Consider the following 13,254-nt stretch of genomic DNA (forward strand, 5'->3'; position numbering starts at 1 on the left):
TGGATCATCGAGATCCTCGTGGATCAGTGGAAACCTGTCGCCTAGTCCGATCAATCAGTTTTGTAGTTACACGAGGTCAAGAGGGGGGCAGGGGTCGTGTCGGGGTTATCGAAACTTGAGCTGAAGAATGGAGGCAGATCGTTGATGTATTACGATATTAGGAACCTTCACCTGGGCATACATGAGTGCTGTGTTAGTAATAAAAGACTCCATGATATCTGTGGATTACTTGAGCATTATTCCGGACCGCACGTATCCCTTTATGCTTGATTTCATCCCCGACGTCAATGGAATGTCCCATCAGGATAACTGCGCGTGTCACAAGGCCAGAATCGCGCTGCAGTGGCTCATGTAGCATAACACTGAATTCACGTTGATGCCTTGGCCGGCCGCGGTGGTCGAGCGGTTCTAGGCGTTTCAGTCCGGAACCGCCCGACTGCTACGGTCGTAGGTTCCAATCCTGCCTCGGGCATGGATGTGTGTGATGTCCTTAGGTTAGATAGGCTCAAGTAGCTCTAAGTTCTAGGTGATAGATGACGTCAGATGTTAAGTCCCATAGTGCTCAGAGCCAATTCAACAATTTTTTGATGTCTTGGTCTCCAAATTAAGCTCATGCGATCCCTATAGAACACATTTGGGAAGCTACAGGGAGCTTCAGGGTGCCAACAAGCCCTCGCTGGCTACGGGGCCGTAATTTATAGGTACTGCGTGACCTGTGCGTAGACATCTGTGACCTGTGCATAGACACGTCTTGTCACATACATTTGTAAGGATTTCAAGGACCTGTCGAAACCATGCTATCCAAAATCTTTGCTAAAATGGATTACAAGCTTTTAATTGCGACTTGTGGGGATATGTCTTGTGGGATTCTGCCTACAGATCATTACACCATTCACCAACTCCAGCATCTCTCCATCACAATACCAACGAACTGAACATGACAAGTGCCACAAGTCGATTTCCCAGAAACTTCCTCAATGGAAGACGATTTAGAATAAGCGAACACGTGTCTCGGCGTATCCATAGATACTGAGAAAAGTAAGGCCAAAGTAATTGACGTACTTGAGATGCTTTTTTAGGGGGCGTTAATCTCGGTCTAAATGCTGGCACAGTGGCTAGCGTTGCAATCTCTCTCTTTAGTGCTCTGTGCGCGAAATCCGATTATTGATTTTATTTATTCTATTTTACTTTATTTTATTTATGTACCCTTAACCGTTGAAGGTTAATACTCGTACTTTTCTCATAAAGTTAGGGGATACAAGGGCGTTATATTAATTATACATACGTGTTCAGTATTTTCGGGCCTTTTAGTGTTTCTAAATTCTCATATTCTTATATCTGTTATTACATTCTTACATTTTATTCTTACATTTATGCTTCAGAAAGATTTGGTGCATTCTTTTGATGATACAGGTCGTAGAAACATCCGAAAGATAGAAATACTGAACACCAAGAGCATCGCGGGAAGCCACGTTTTCCACGACGTCATTTCTTCATATGAGTCTCACTAGGAAAAGAAACGCCGTTAACATTGCTAAATATTTCACGCGTTGGCGGTAATGTCGCGGCAAACCACTCATAAAATTGTCGCTTGCGAATCAAGCCACTCTAGAAGGAATTCATTGATAAAAATTTTTTCCTTCTTTTTTTTTTATTTTACTTCATTCACCAGAAGTACACTTGGGAGGATAACGTTTTTCAGTGTGTACTGGAAAACATTAGTGTTGTAATCTTCTACTGATATGGGTAGATAAATGAAAAACAAAAAGAAAAAATAGTAATCGGGTTTCGAACACGTAAAAGTGTGAAGCTGCGGCGCTAGCCATTGTGCTATCGCTACGGTAGAACAGTTTTGTCGCTAAAAGGAACGTAAAGTACCTCGAAAACTTTGAATGGCACTTTTTCAGAAACGGTCAAATATCTACGGGTAAGCCGAGACAAGTGTTCGCTTGTTTTGAATCCCCTTTCACAGACCGAAGTTTCTGCGAAATCGGGTTATGGCATTTTCCGCTTTCCGTGGGTAGAGAGCGCATTTCCGCTATTTCCACAATGTGAAACTGTGGCCTTTTGGGTGTACTGATGCATTCGGATAGTACTTCAGTTGTAGTTTTTGGAACCTTATATTCTGTCGGCGGAATCCCAATGACCCAAGACCTGAGTGGGAGGCCAGTGTCAGTTATCAGCTTGAGGCGGTTATAGTGAAAAGAACGACTTAGCGGAGAATGATAACTAAAGCGTTTGATCTAATATGACGATTTGACTTTCATAGCACTGAACTGTTCTCTTCTGAGTATCAAGATCGTTGTAGCTGAACACCAGGATTGTACTAAGTGTTTTTTTTTTTTTTTTTTTACTTTTATCCTATTGTTTAGAAGTCAGACATGTGGAGTTTTCTAAGCAGCGATCGAATTAAAGAGCTGAAATGGGCTGAATATGAGTCTTAAATAGTTAATAGCTTCTCTCGAGTCAAAGCGAGGCTCGCCGCTCTTCTAAAACATTTTCACAGCATTAGGAATGCAACAATTTACTCCCTTCTGCTGTATTTTCATACACCTATTTCTTTTGTTACATCACATTACGAACTCCCGTGCGCTCGCTTGGAGCACGTAGACGTCGCTCTGTGGGCGCTTCCTTCCTCGACGAGGACAGGAACCCTCCACCGATGCGGCGAAGGCCATTAAGTCTGCAGAGGCCAGCCGTCCACTTGTTCAGATAACACCACACGTAGTCGGAAGATTCCGTCGCTACAGCTGTACCCGTGTACAGGTTGAGATAAGTGCAGTAAAGTGGTACTCACTCTCTTTGTTCCTGAAGGTGATGTTGATGCGGGAGTCGGGCCGGGATTTGCGGTACGCCTCGATGGCCTTCCGGCTGCCCAGCGTGTTCCACTTGTGCTCGCTGTACGACGACGTGGGGTAGCCGCCGCCCTGCAAACACAGGTCCGTCCATCACTGGGCAGGTCTAGCACAACGGCAAGAAAACATGAAGGTAATAAGCACAAGGGTGTGCGACACTGCGAAAAATAGTCATTTCGTATATGGATGCTACAAATATTTGTCGCTACTTCACTTTAGACATTTTGTCATCGTCAAACATTCTCAAATAAACCGACAAATAAAATGTGCTGGAGTTAAAAATAAAGTTACGACACTTCGCTGCTGAAAACATAGGGATGCGTATGCGGGGTGTTAAAAATGGTTCAAATAGCTCTGAGCACTATGGGACTTAACATCTGATGTCATCAGTCTCCTAGAACTTATAACTACTTAAACCTAACTAACCTAAGGACATCACACACATCCATGCCCGAGGCCGGATTCGAACCTGCGACCGTAGTGGTCGCGCGGTTCCAGACTGAAGCGCCTAGAACCGCTCGGCCACTCCGGCCGACTGCAGGGTGTTGAAGTCCACTGTACAAACATGTTAGAACATAATCCCCTGCAGTTTGAATCCAAGTACGTGTGGTCGTATAAGTATGACGGCTCGTCCCCACAACACGTCAGCCAGCCGCTGTAGCCGAGCGGTTCTAGGCGCTTCAGTCCGGAACTGAGCGACTGCTACGGTCGCAGGTTCGAATCCTGCCTCGGGCATGGATGTGTGTGATGTCCTTAGGTTAGTTAGGTTTAAGTAGTTATAAGTTCCAGGGGACTGACGACCTCAGATGTTAAGTCCCATAGTGCTCAGAGCCAATTGAACCACAACACGTCAACACGAGCCTTGTGCTAAACACAATAACAGCTATCAGTGTGCGCAGCAACTATATCCGCAATGTACACCGAAATGAATCACTTGTGTAGCCAACGTGGCCGTTGGATTACAATAGTCGTAAATTGACAAGGATGTAACACACACACACACACACACACACACACACACACACACACACACACAGACACAGACACAGACACACACACACACACACACACACACACACACACACACACACACATATATATATATATATATATATATATATATATATATATATATATATATATATATATATATATATAAGCTATTAGTAAGCGAAGTTAATATCACAAGGTTTGTAAGACGTGTACTCACAACAGACGAATGTTATTAACGTATACATAGTAATGTTCTGAACATGGGTGTGATCAGCAACTGTAATCAATTATAGTGTCACAAATGTAAAGCCTATAACATAGGCCAAACAGGTCGTGCTTTCTCTGCTAGATACAAGGAGCATCTTTTAGGGAAAAATAGTTCTAACATTCATAACTACACCTTTGCCGACCACCTGTTGATCACAAGCCACAAACCTTCTTTTGTGTTAGCAGAAGAGCCAACACCGCGTACAAGTGGAGGCCGAAATGCACGCGTTTTAGCTCAGGCAGGCTGGCGTGAGGAGGGAAGAACTATACTGACGTGAGGTCTGGAACATGACAAGGAATGATAATTCAGAAAGCGGACGCAATTAGTTTGATACTTAACTTTAATCCATTAATGATGAACGTCGCTCTTGACGGTACATGATTGACAATATTATCTGTTCAGCATACATTCTGGAAGATAGTACTTATAGTAACTGAATATGGCGCCTTGCTAGGTCGTAGCAAATGACGTAGCTGAAGGCTATGCTAAACGGTCGTCTCTGCAATTGAGAGCGTCTGTAGACAGTGAACCATCGCTAGGGAGTCTCTCTAGACCTGCCGTGTGGCGGCGCTCGGTCTGTAATCACTGATAGTGGCGACACGCGAGTCCGACGTATACTAACGGACCGCGGCCGATTTAAAGGCTACCACCTAGCAAGTGTGGTGTCTGGCGGTGACACCACACCTTCACAATTCATTCACAGGAAATTCATGACATAGGAATTTTGCACTGTGAAAGAAAAGGTTTTAGACTAAACATTTTGGAAGAGTTACAGACCTTCAAACATCTTTCTCTGAAAGATGGCCTCATATTAAATGGACAACTGCAGTCGCGTAATAAAAATTTTTCAATAGCTTTAAGCCGTTACTTAAAGATGTCTGATAGCTAATGTTGGTTATCCCCTTCCCTGTTAGGCCCTGAAATACTGTTTTCCCCTCCCTTGCTTTTATGGTTTACATCCTGTGAATTTGTCAATCACTCTCATGTTAATTTCCTATAGATGTTGTTAATTCTTTGTAAATTCTGCTACTAGATGGCGCCATCTGTATCGTGTTCACGTCGTCATTTGCTACGGCCAGCTCGCGCAGTCGCTGTTACTCACTCGTGTCCTATACCACTGTAGTGCCCTTAGTTTCATATTTACGTATTGGTTTAAAATTTTGACCATACTTGTTATGTATTCGGGTGGAAAATGTTTTAATTGTGGTTTTAATGTTTTGACTACAGCGATGTCGCTCAAATTTCCTTTTAACCAGATGTATTTTTATGGAATTTAATTTGTAAAAATTAAGTGTTTGTTCTAATGCCTACCTGCTATTAATGTACCTTCCTGTAATATTGTTAGGTAAGGTAACAGTTTCTGCTGAAGAAGGCACCCCTAGTTGGCGTTGAAAACTAGTTAATGAATTTTAAATTATATTTGCAACCGGTCGGCTGGAAATTTGTGGCATTGTATACGTAGTAATGTACGAGGAATCAAACTAATAAAACATGAATGCTAATTAAAAGTGCGTAGTATCTTCCTACATAAACACATGTACAGCTAATAGAAGCTGATGCATCAATAGTAAAAATGAAGAGACTTGCATAGTTAGGTAAATAACACCCCTAAAATACGAGTATAACAGGGTAAAGAACCCTAAATCAAAATTAAAGGTATATGTCCCAAAATATAAAGCACGTGCATACAATCGTACAGATGTGTTGAGCGGTGGCGCCATTGAATTAGTAGACTGTTCTGTCTGGCACCACTGGCTCAGATGTAGTATCGACTAGCCCTCTTGCGGCCCAGTTGCCAAAAACTATGAGGAAGAGTTGGTATCTGTGGGTTGTGTCCTTAGAAGGTCTTTGCTTGCTTAGATATGTACGGGGTTCGCTGGCCCGAGAGGGCCCCCCAAATTCTACAAATCCCTCCAGATCCTCGAGCGCCATGCACTCTACCTCGTCTTCCATATACGCCTCCCATCCCCCACGCGGATCCTCTATGACCTGATTCCTTTCCCCCATCTACTCCTATTCCTCGAACATATCCGCATACTCTACACCTCCCACCACCTTGTTCCCCCTCACCCCTTGGTTGCTCCTCTCCTCTCCAACCCCTGCCCTCTGCCACACCTACACTGTTGTGTTCCCCCTACCCTCCATCTCTACACCCTTCATCTCCTTTCCCAAAGTGGCTTCCGTCCCCCTCCCGGATGATGCCATCTCTCCCTCCATTTATCCCTCCTATCAACTCTGATTCTCACCCCCCTCCTTTCCTTTCTCCTTTTCCTGGGCTCCCTCTTCCCCTCCCCCCTCCCCCCTCCCCCCTCCATCCTGTTTTATCCCACCTACCCTCTCTCCACCTCCCTTCTCCCACCCCCCCCCACCCCCCGAGTCCTTTTGCATTTTCATTCCGCTGCCTTTCCCCATTCTCTCTCACGTCCACTCTGCTCCCCCCTTCTGAGTCCTCTCCCTTCGTCGTCGTCCCCACCCCGCCTTTCGTATCTCCTCCCCCCTTTTTCCTCCCCCTACTCTGTCCAGGTCCCCCCTCCCATCTGCCCTTGCCTGTGTAGCGTCATCTTCGTGCCGACCTTTTAGTGCAGTGTTCCTAGCGATTGTTAAGCGTTGTGCGTCTTTTCCGAAGTGTTGCGAATGGACATCATGCTGTCGCAGGGTGTGATTCTTTTATATCTCTTGCGAACATGATCCAGACTGTCGCCATGTTTTTTTTTTTTTTTTTTAAATTGACTGTCTACTTTTTCCCTGTCTGCTTCCTGTGTATTTTATTATAATCGCCCACCATTAGTTTTATGTTTTAACTTTCCACAATTTTCCGCCGTTTTACATTTTACGTCACTGTTTTATCGCCTATTTTTATTGTTTCTTATCTTCTTATGTCCTAAAAATTCTGTAGGCTGAAGAGCGGCGTACTAAGCTGCTGCCAGCCCGCCCCCCTTCGGGGGGAATCGAAATTCAATAAAGGAAAACAAAAGCCCGAGAGGGAGGCACGAAGTCTGGGGGTTGGCGGTAGTGTCGCGACAAGAGGTGGTCACGAGGACAGAGCGGCCGAAGCCACGAGCTGCGCAAGGAGGGCCTTCGCAGAGCGAAGATACCGGAGTGCTCCACTGGCGTCAGCGTCGACTACACGCAGCAGGCCGACATCCCGTCGGTTGGTGGGCTACATTCGCGTCGGACGACCGCTAGTGGCCTGGGGGCCCTCTTCTACCTGGGTGTCATCGGCACTACTTAGTAACCGCCGCGACGCACCGTGGATCCATGGAACTGCTTGCTGACAAAGGGGAGCAACATTCTATAACCCACGTAGTAATTTGTTTCATTGTCTACCTGCCCTCCTTATTATTTTCTAGTTTGTACCCGAACCTCAGAGCTTTACTCGGTCGGCTCTTTGGTCGTAAATATAGACATTAGTATTGTACGAAAACACTAATTGTCGTTTCAAATTTGTCCCGCTATTATATTGCATTTCCTTTCTGGTTTGTACCCGGCCGTTATTGTTATAATTAATCAGCTCTTGATAGTAAATACCGACGGAACAATTGTACTAAGGTACAGCTTGCCGTTAAACGAAAGAGGGACCTTGTGGCTAGATTCAGCTATTGACCGGTTCATTTCTTGATTGTAATTGTACTTCTCAGTCTTTAGTAATAATCTGAACAACCTGTTGTACTAAGCTGTTCGTTTCTGTGTTTGAAAGACCGGGTCATTATTGGTGTATTTTAGCTGGATCTTGTGTTTCCGCAGAGTGAGTTCTCCTGTAATAAGTGTTGACAAGTAACGTTCGAAGATGTTCCTTGAGAGCGGTCTTGATAACTGACAATCAGGTTATCTTTGAAAATATTAACAGCCAACTGTCAACAGGGCTTTAGTCAAAGTGAAATTGTCAGAAGGGTAGGGTTGGGATCCAGTCGCACCTTGGTTGCCGATTGAAATTAAGAGGTTGGTTGCTTTGAAGTAAGCCTTATCATTGTCATATTTTTTGCGTTGATAAACGCCTTGGATGGATACCTCCAACTTATAAAAATTACAAAAGACTTTTGGGAGCAGTCATCAGCTCAGCTAAGAACAGCATTCCCCGGGGATTTAGAAAAGAATACGTGCCGGGGTGGAACGAAGAGAGTGATCGCCTCTATAAACAGTTCCTAGACCATGGGGATAGGGAGATTGCAGATGACTTATTGCACAGTCTGGACGCTGCCAGGCGCTCAAATGGATAGACTGTTGAGGAAATGGACTTCACAAAATCAAGCAGAAAGGCGTGGCCGCTACTTCGGAAGCTTGGTGGCAGTAGCAGGAACCAACGACCAACCAGCTCTATTTCTCCAAACACAGTTGCGGCGCACATCAGTAAAACCTCTAGAGCTCCAGGGGATCGAGCTCATACCATAAAAGTTAAAAAGGAATTTAAAAAGTTGAAATCTTTAGTAGGACACAATCACTACACTCGCAGCCCTTCTCAATCGAAGAGATAACACTGGCTCTGAGAGACATCAAGCTACGGAAAGCTCCAGGTTTTGATGGAATTCATCCAGAGTTTCCGATTCACTGCGGTAAATTTGCAAAATTATTGCTTGCACAGTTCTTCTCCAGCATGATGGAAACTGGAAGAATACCAAATACCCTTAAGAAAGCAAAAATCATAGCGATACTGAAACCAGGTAAACCGAAGGACCAACCAAACAGCTACCGCCCAATTGCCCTTCTCAGCATGATCTACAAACTTCTGGAGAGACTTATATGTAACAGAATAAGTCCAGATATCCTAAAGTGTATCCCTGTGGAACAAGCAGGCTTCCGGCCAAACAGGAGCTGCACAGATCAAGTCCTCTTAATAACTTCCTACATCGAGGCAGGCTTCCAAAGACAAGAAAAAACATCCGTGGTATTTATAGACCTGACAGCGGCTTACGGCTTATGGCACTGTATGGAGGCAAGGCCTGATTTACAAACTACTCCGCATTGTGCCATGTTTGAAAATGGCTAACCTTACCAACGAGATGCTCTGCAACAGGCCGTTCCAGGTGATACTTGGAAATTATGGGAGCAAAACAATGAAGCTCAATAATGGCTTGCCCCAAGGATCAGTCCTGGCACCGCTACTTTTCAGCATGTATACAGCCGATATGCGTAATACTGAATCTGAAAAGTTTGGATATGCAGATGACTGGGCCATAGCTACACAACATCGATATATGGAGCATACTGAGACTGTCCTGACAAGCGACTTGTCCTTGCTGGGAACGTACTTTCGTGAATGGAGACTACAACCTAGTCCAACTAAAACTGAGGCAATGTGTTTCCAACTGAATAATAAATTGGCTAACAGACGCCTTAAGATATATTTTGATATAACAATATTCTGCCTTATAATAAAAATCAAAAATACCTGCGAGTGACATTAGATAGAACCCTGAGCTACAAACAACACCTCATCAACACTGCTGCAAAAATCCGTACTAGGAACAATATCATTCAGAAACTATGTGGTACCAGCTGGGGCGCCTCCGCCTCTACCTTGCGATGCTCTGCTTTGGGACTTGTCTACTCTGCGGCAGAATACTGTTCCCCTGTTTGGCTAAAGAGCGCTCACACCAAGATGGTGGACACAGTACTGAACCAAACTATGAGGATTATTTCAGGTACAATAAAATCAACCCCCATTCACTGGCTGCCTGTACTGAGCCACATACCGCCACCTCACGAAGAGAACATGCACTTCTTAGAGAATTTAAAAAAATACAAGACAACCCGCAACTTCCGATTCACGCTTTGAGCAATGGCATTGACAGAGATAGATTGCGCCCTAGACATCCACCTCTTATAAGGGCCAAAGACCTGGAGGAAAATGGTTTCTGTCTTGAAGAACGCTGGAAAGTGGAATGGGAAGAGTCAGCACCACCACAGGTAAACACCTTACTGAAACCGTCGAACAGACCTCCAGGCTTTGGCTTACCACGTAAAACCTGGACCATCCTCAACAGGATCAGGACGGGCCACGGTCGTTGTGCGGACTCCCTACACAAATGGAGAAGAGCACCATCCCCAAAGTGCGACTGCGACGCTGAGAAGCAGACGATCCGGCACATCATTGCAGAGTGCCCTCGGAGAGCCTACTCAGGTCAAACAGCGGACTTCCTGGATGCGACTCAAAGTGCAGTTCAATACATTAAAAACCTACATGTTAATTTGTAATTATATATATGTTGTTCATGACATAACTGTATTTAATTCTTTATGTCTTGTTTTTAGTGCCAAAGTTATAAAGTTATTGTAGCAGCTTATTTCTCTATAAACGTGATTTGTACTTGCCATACGCTAAATAAATAAATAAACTTTTGCTAATCGTTAACCTTTAAGCACAGGTGCGCATCTTAACCTCGGACCTTTCGACATACAGCTTTCAAATTAAAAGTTACGTCATCTGTTTTGAGTAATTGAACCACTCTTGTCATCAATGGTGCTCACGTAGTTTTCATGTGTTGCAGAAGTGCATTTAATAAGACAGACTGTGTCCAGCGCGTTTGTTAACACCGCTGTTTCGCCAGGTAACGGGCGGGTTACAGGTCCGGCTGTCTTGTAATCACAGTCATATCATCTGCTGTTTTACAATACAGCACTTCCGATTTATTTTGCAAAGGTTAAAAACTTATTCAACTTAAGGTTTAAGGTCCAAATAATTTTGAAAATTTGTTCATTTTATTTAAGACAATTTTATGGTTAAATGCTTCATTTGTTTGTAAAACAGAGTATATATATTGTTAAATAAACAGGTTGTGTGAAAAGAAAGTTATATTGATGGGTCCTCCCTTCCACGATTTCATTAATTCCAGTAAGTAAATATGCAAGATGTGTACTAATGTGAACACATCTTGGAAGATTTACAAGTAGGTGCAGCTTAGCGAACAAGTGTAACGTGGCCAGAAATACTTGCCAACACCAACAATGCATAAATTCCAGTTTTATCTAAAACCAAAATAAAACGTATTGCGCAAGCAGCCTAAGAGTACGCTATTTTCGTGGTCAGTCTGTTCGTTCAAGATCTTCAAATTCATAATAAATTTCTAGCTCCTTTAAGTAATCAAACACTCTACTCTTCCAGATTAGAGTAAGAATTTCTAAGTTTTCGATGTTTCTTAATCTGATGGTTCCAAATCAAAGATTTGCAGGTGTTAATATGTGTTTTGTAAATCTAATGACAAAACTTGTAATTGTTTGTCCTATAGAAAAATGTTACGTTCTCCTCCGCTGATTTTATAAACCCGTGAATGGGTGTGTGATTCGGCGTGTTGGATTCTGTATCGTTTGGTTGTATAGACCTTTTAGCTGAGTAGTTTCGAGAGGTTAAGCTAGTCCATTATTTACATTGTTTGATACCATGACATTATATTAAAGGAATTAGATACAGGTAGCTGCAACCACTCATTCAACAAAATATAATAAATTTTCACTAACGGAATTTCATTCGTCCTCAGATCAGGTATGCAGAAATTTATACAGGCATTTATAACACATGATACCCTTAACAGGAAAATGTGCTGCTGAAGCCGTAAAACCTGGACTAAGGACCAAGTGAAGAAAGTCATTTGATCGTTTGAATCTTGTTTCACACTGCTTCTAGTTTCTCGACGAGTTTACGTCGCAAGAGTGAAACATGACGGGCGTTCGGTAATGATTCGGGCAGCCATATCGTGGTATTCTATGGGCCCCATGGGTAATCTACGAGGTCACACTACTACCAAAGAGTATGTGGCCATTCTTGCTGCTCATCTCCAACCTATGGTACAGTGTTTATTCCCAAAAGGTCATGCTGTACCCCGAGACGACAGTACCCTAGCTCACAGAGTTCGCAGAGTTCGCATCGTCCAGGATTGGTTTTGTGAACATCATGATGAATTGTCGCATTCTCGCCCCCCCCCCCCCCCCGGCCACCGTGGTTACCCATCTCAGTAGTGCAGTAGTGTCGATACATTGTGATCTGTTTTGGTAAGAAGAGTGCTGATCCCTGTCCTCCTACATTGTAATTATCTACGTTGTCATTACCTGACCTATTGTCAACATGAAGAATGGTATAAGATTCACTGAGAAACGATACAGGACCTGTATTTACCTGTTGCAAGATGACTGAAGCTGTTTTGAAGGCTAATGGTTTTCGTACGCTGTATTAGGCTTGGTAATATGTTGTGTCTTTCATGTTTGCATGTTGTTGTCCAACCTCTGAATTTTGGCAATGCATTCACGGGAATAACATAAATATTTCACATAAATATGCAAGATTTCGTTGGAAACATGTACTACAGAGAATAAATCTACGTAGTCGCTAAGTTCGATCGTTTTACCGCTACGTACCTGGGTTACCATGGTTGTCAAATGGCTCTGAGCACTATGGGACTTAACATCTATGGTCATCAGTCCCCTAGAACTTAGAACTACTTAAACCTAACTAACCTAAGGACAGCACACAACACCCAGCCATCACGAGGCAGAGAAAATCCCTGATCCCGCCGAGAATCGAACCCGGGAACCCGGGCGTGGGAAGCGAGTACGCTACCGCACGACCACGAGATGCGGACCCCATGGTTGTCGCTAGTGTCACAAGTTTATGGACTAGAGTGCTGCGTCGCTCTTTCTATTGTCAACCGATTTGCGTCGTGAAGTTTTTTAGAAATAAGTGAGATTTGGTACATGGCTGGAGAAAAGATGTCCGCGTATGAAGTCTAATAACGAGACTTTTTTGTAATATTGTACGCTAATTCCATACCTCTATGCGGTGTCTGTTGCAACGAACACGAATACCTTATTGATGGTGAGCTGTTTGTCGATGGAGATTTAAGCTCGACTGCTTCCTTTTAGTTATACGAGAAGGTCGTATTCATATGTAATGTGCTGCTTAGTCTTTTCTTGTTTCCCATATCTTCCTAGTGCTGTATAGTTTTCTTTCCTATTCTATTCGGCAGAATCACGACAGTTGTTGTAACGAACAGATCGGATCAGGCACGTATGAAGCGCATGCAAATGTACCTCCAGTGGGATTCGACCTTTACCCAGCATTCCAAGTTGCTTTAACAACAATATCGCACTGGACAATAAACCATCACCATCGACCACAGGAGATAGTTACACCCGCGCCAGGCCGTATCA

General features: G+C 43.7%; 1 protein-coding gene across 1 annotated transcript in view; it reads right to left on the reverse strand.

The window, feature by feature from the left end:
- Positions 1 to 13,254, reverse strand: part of LOC124803440 — a 1,230,576-nt gene that overhangs the window by 706,910 nt on the left and 510,412 nt on the right. Inside the window, exon 2 of the mRNA XM_047264625.1 lies at positions 2,798 to 2,927. Within this exon, the coding sequence (XP_047120581.1) occupies positions 2,798 to 2,927 (130 nt within the window). The remainder of the gene's footprint in view (positions 1 to 2,797; positions 2,928 to 13,254) is intronic.

This window comes from Schistocerca piceifrons, chromosome 6, assembly GCF_021461385.2.
Source record: "Schistocerca piceifrons isolate TAMUIC-IGC-003096 chromosome 6, iqSchPice1.1, whole genome shotgun sequence".
NCBI lineage: Eukaryota > Metazoa > Arthropoda > Insecta > Orthoptera > Acrididae > Schistocerca > Schistocerca piceifrons.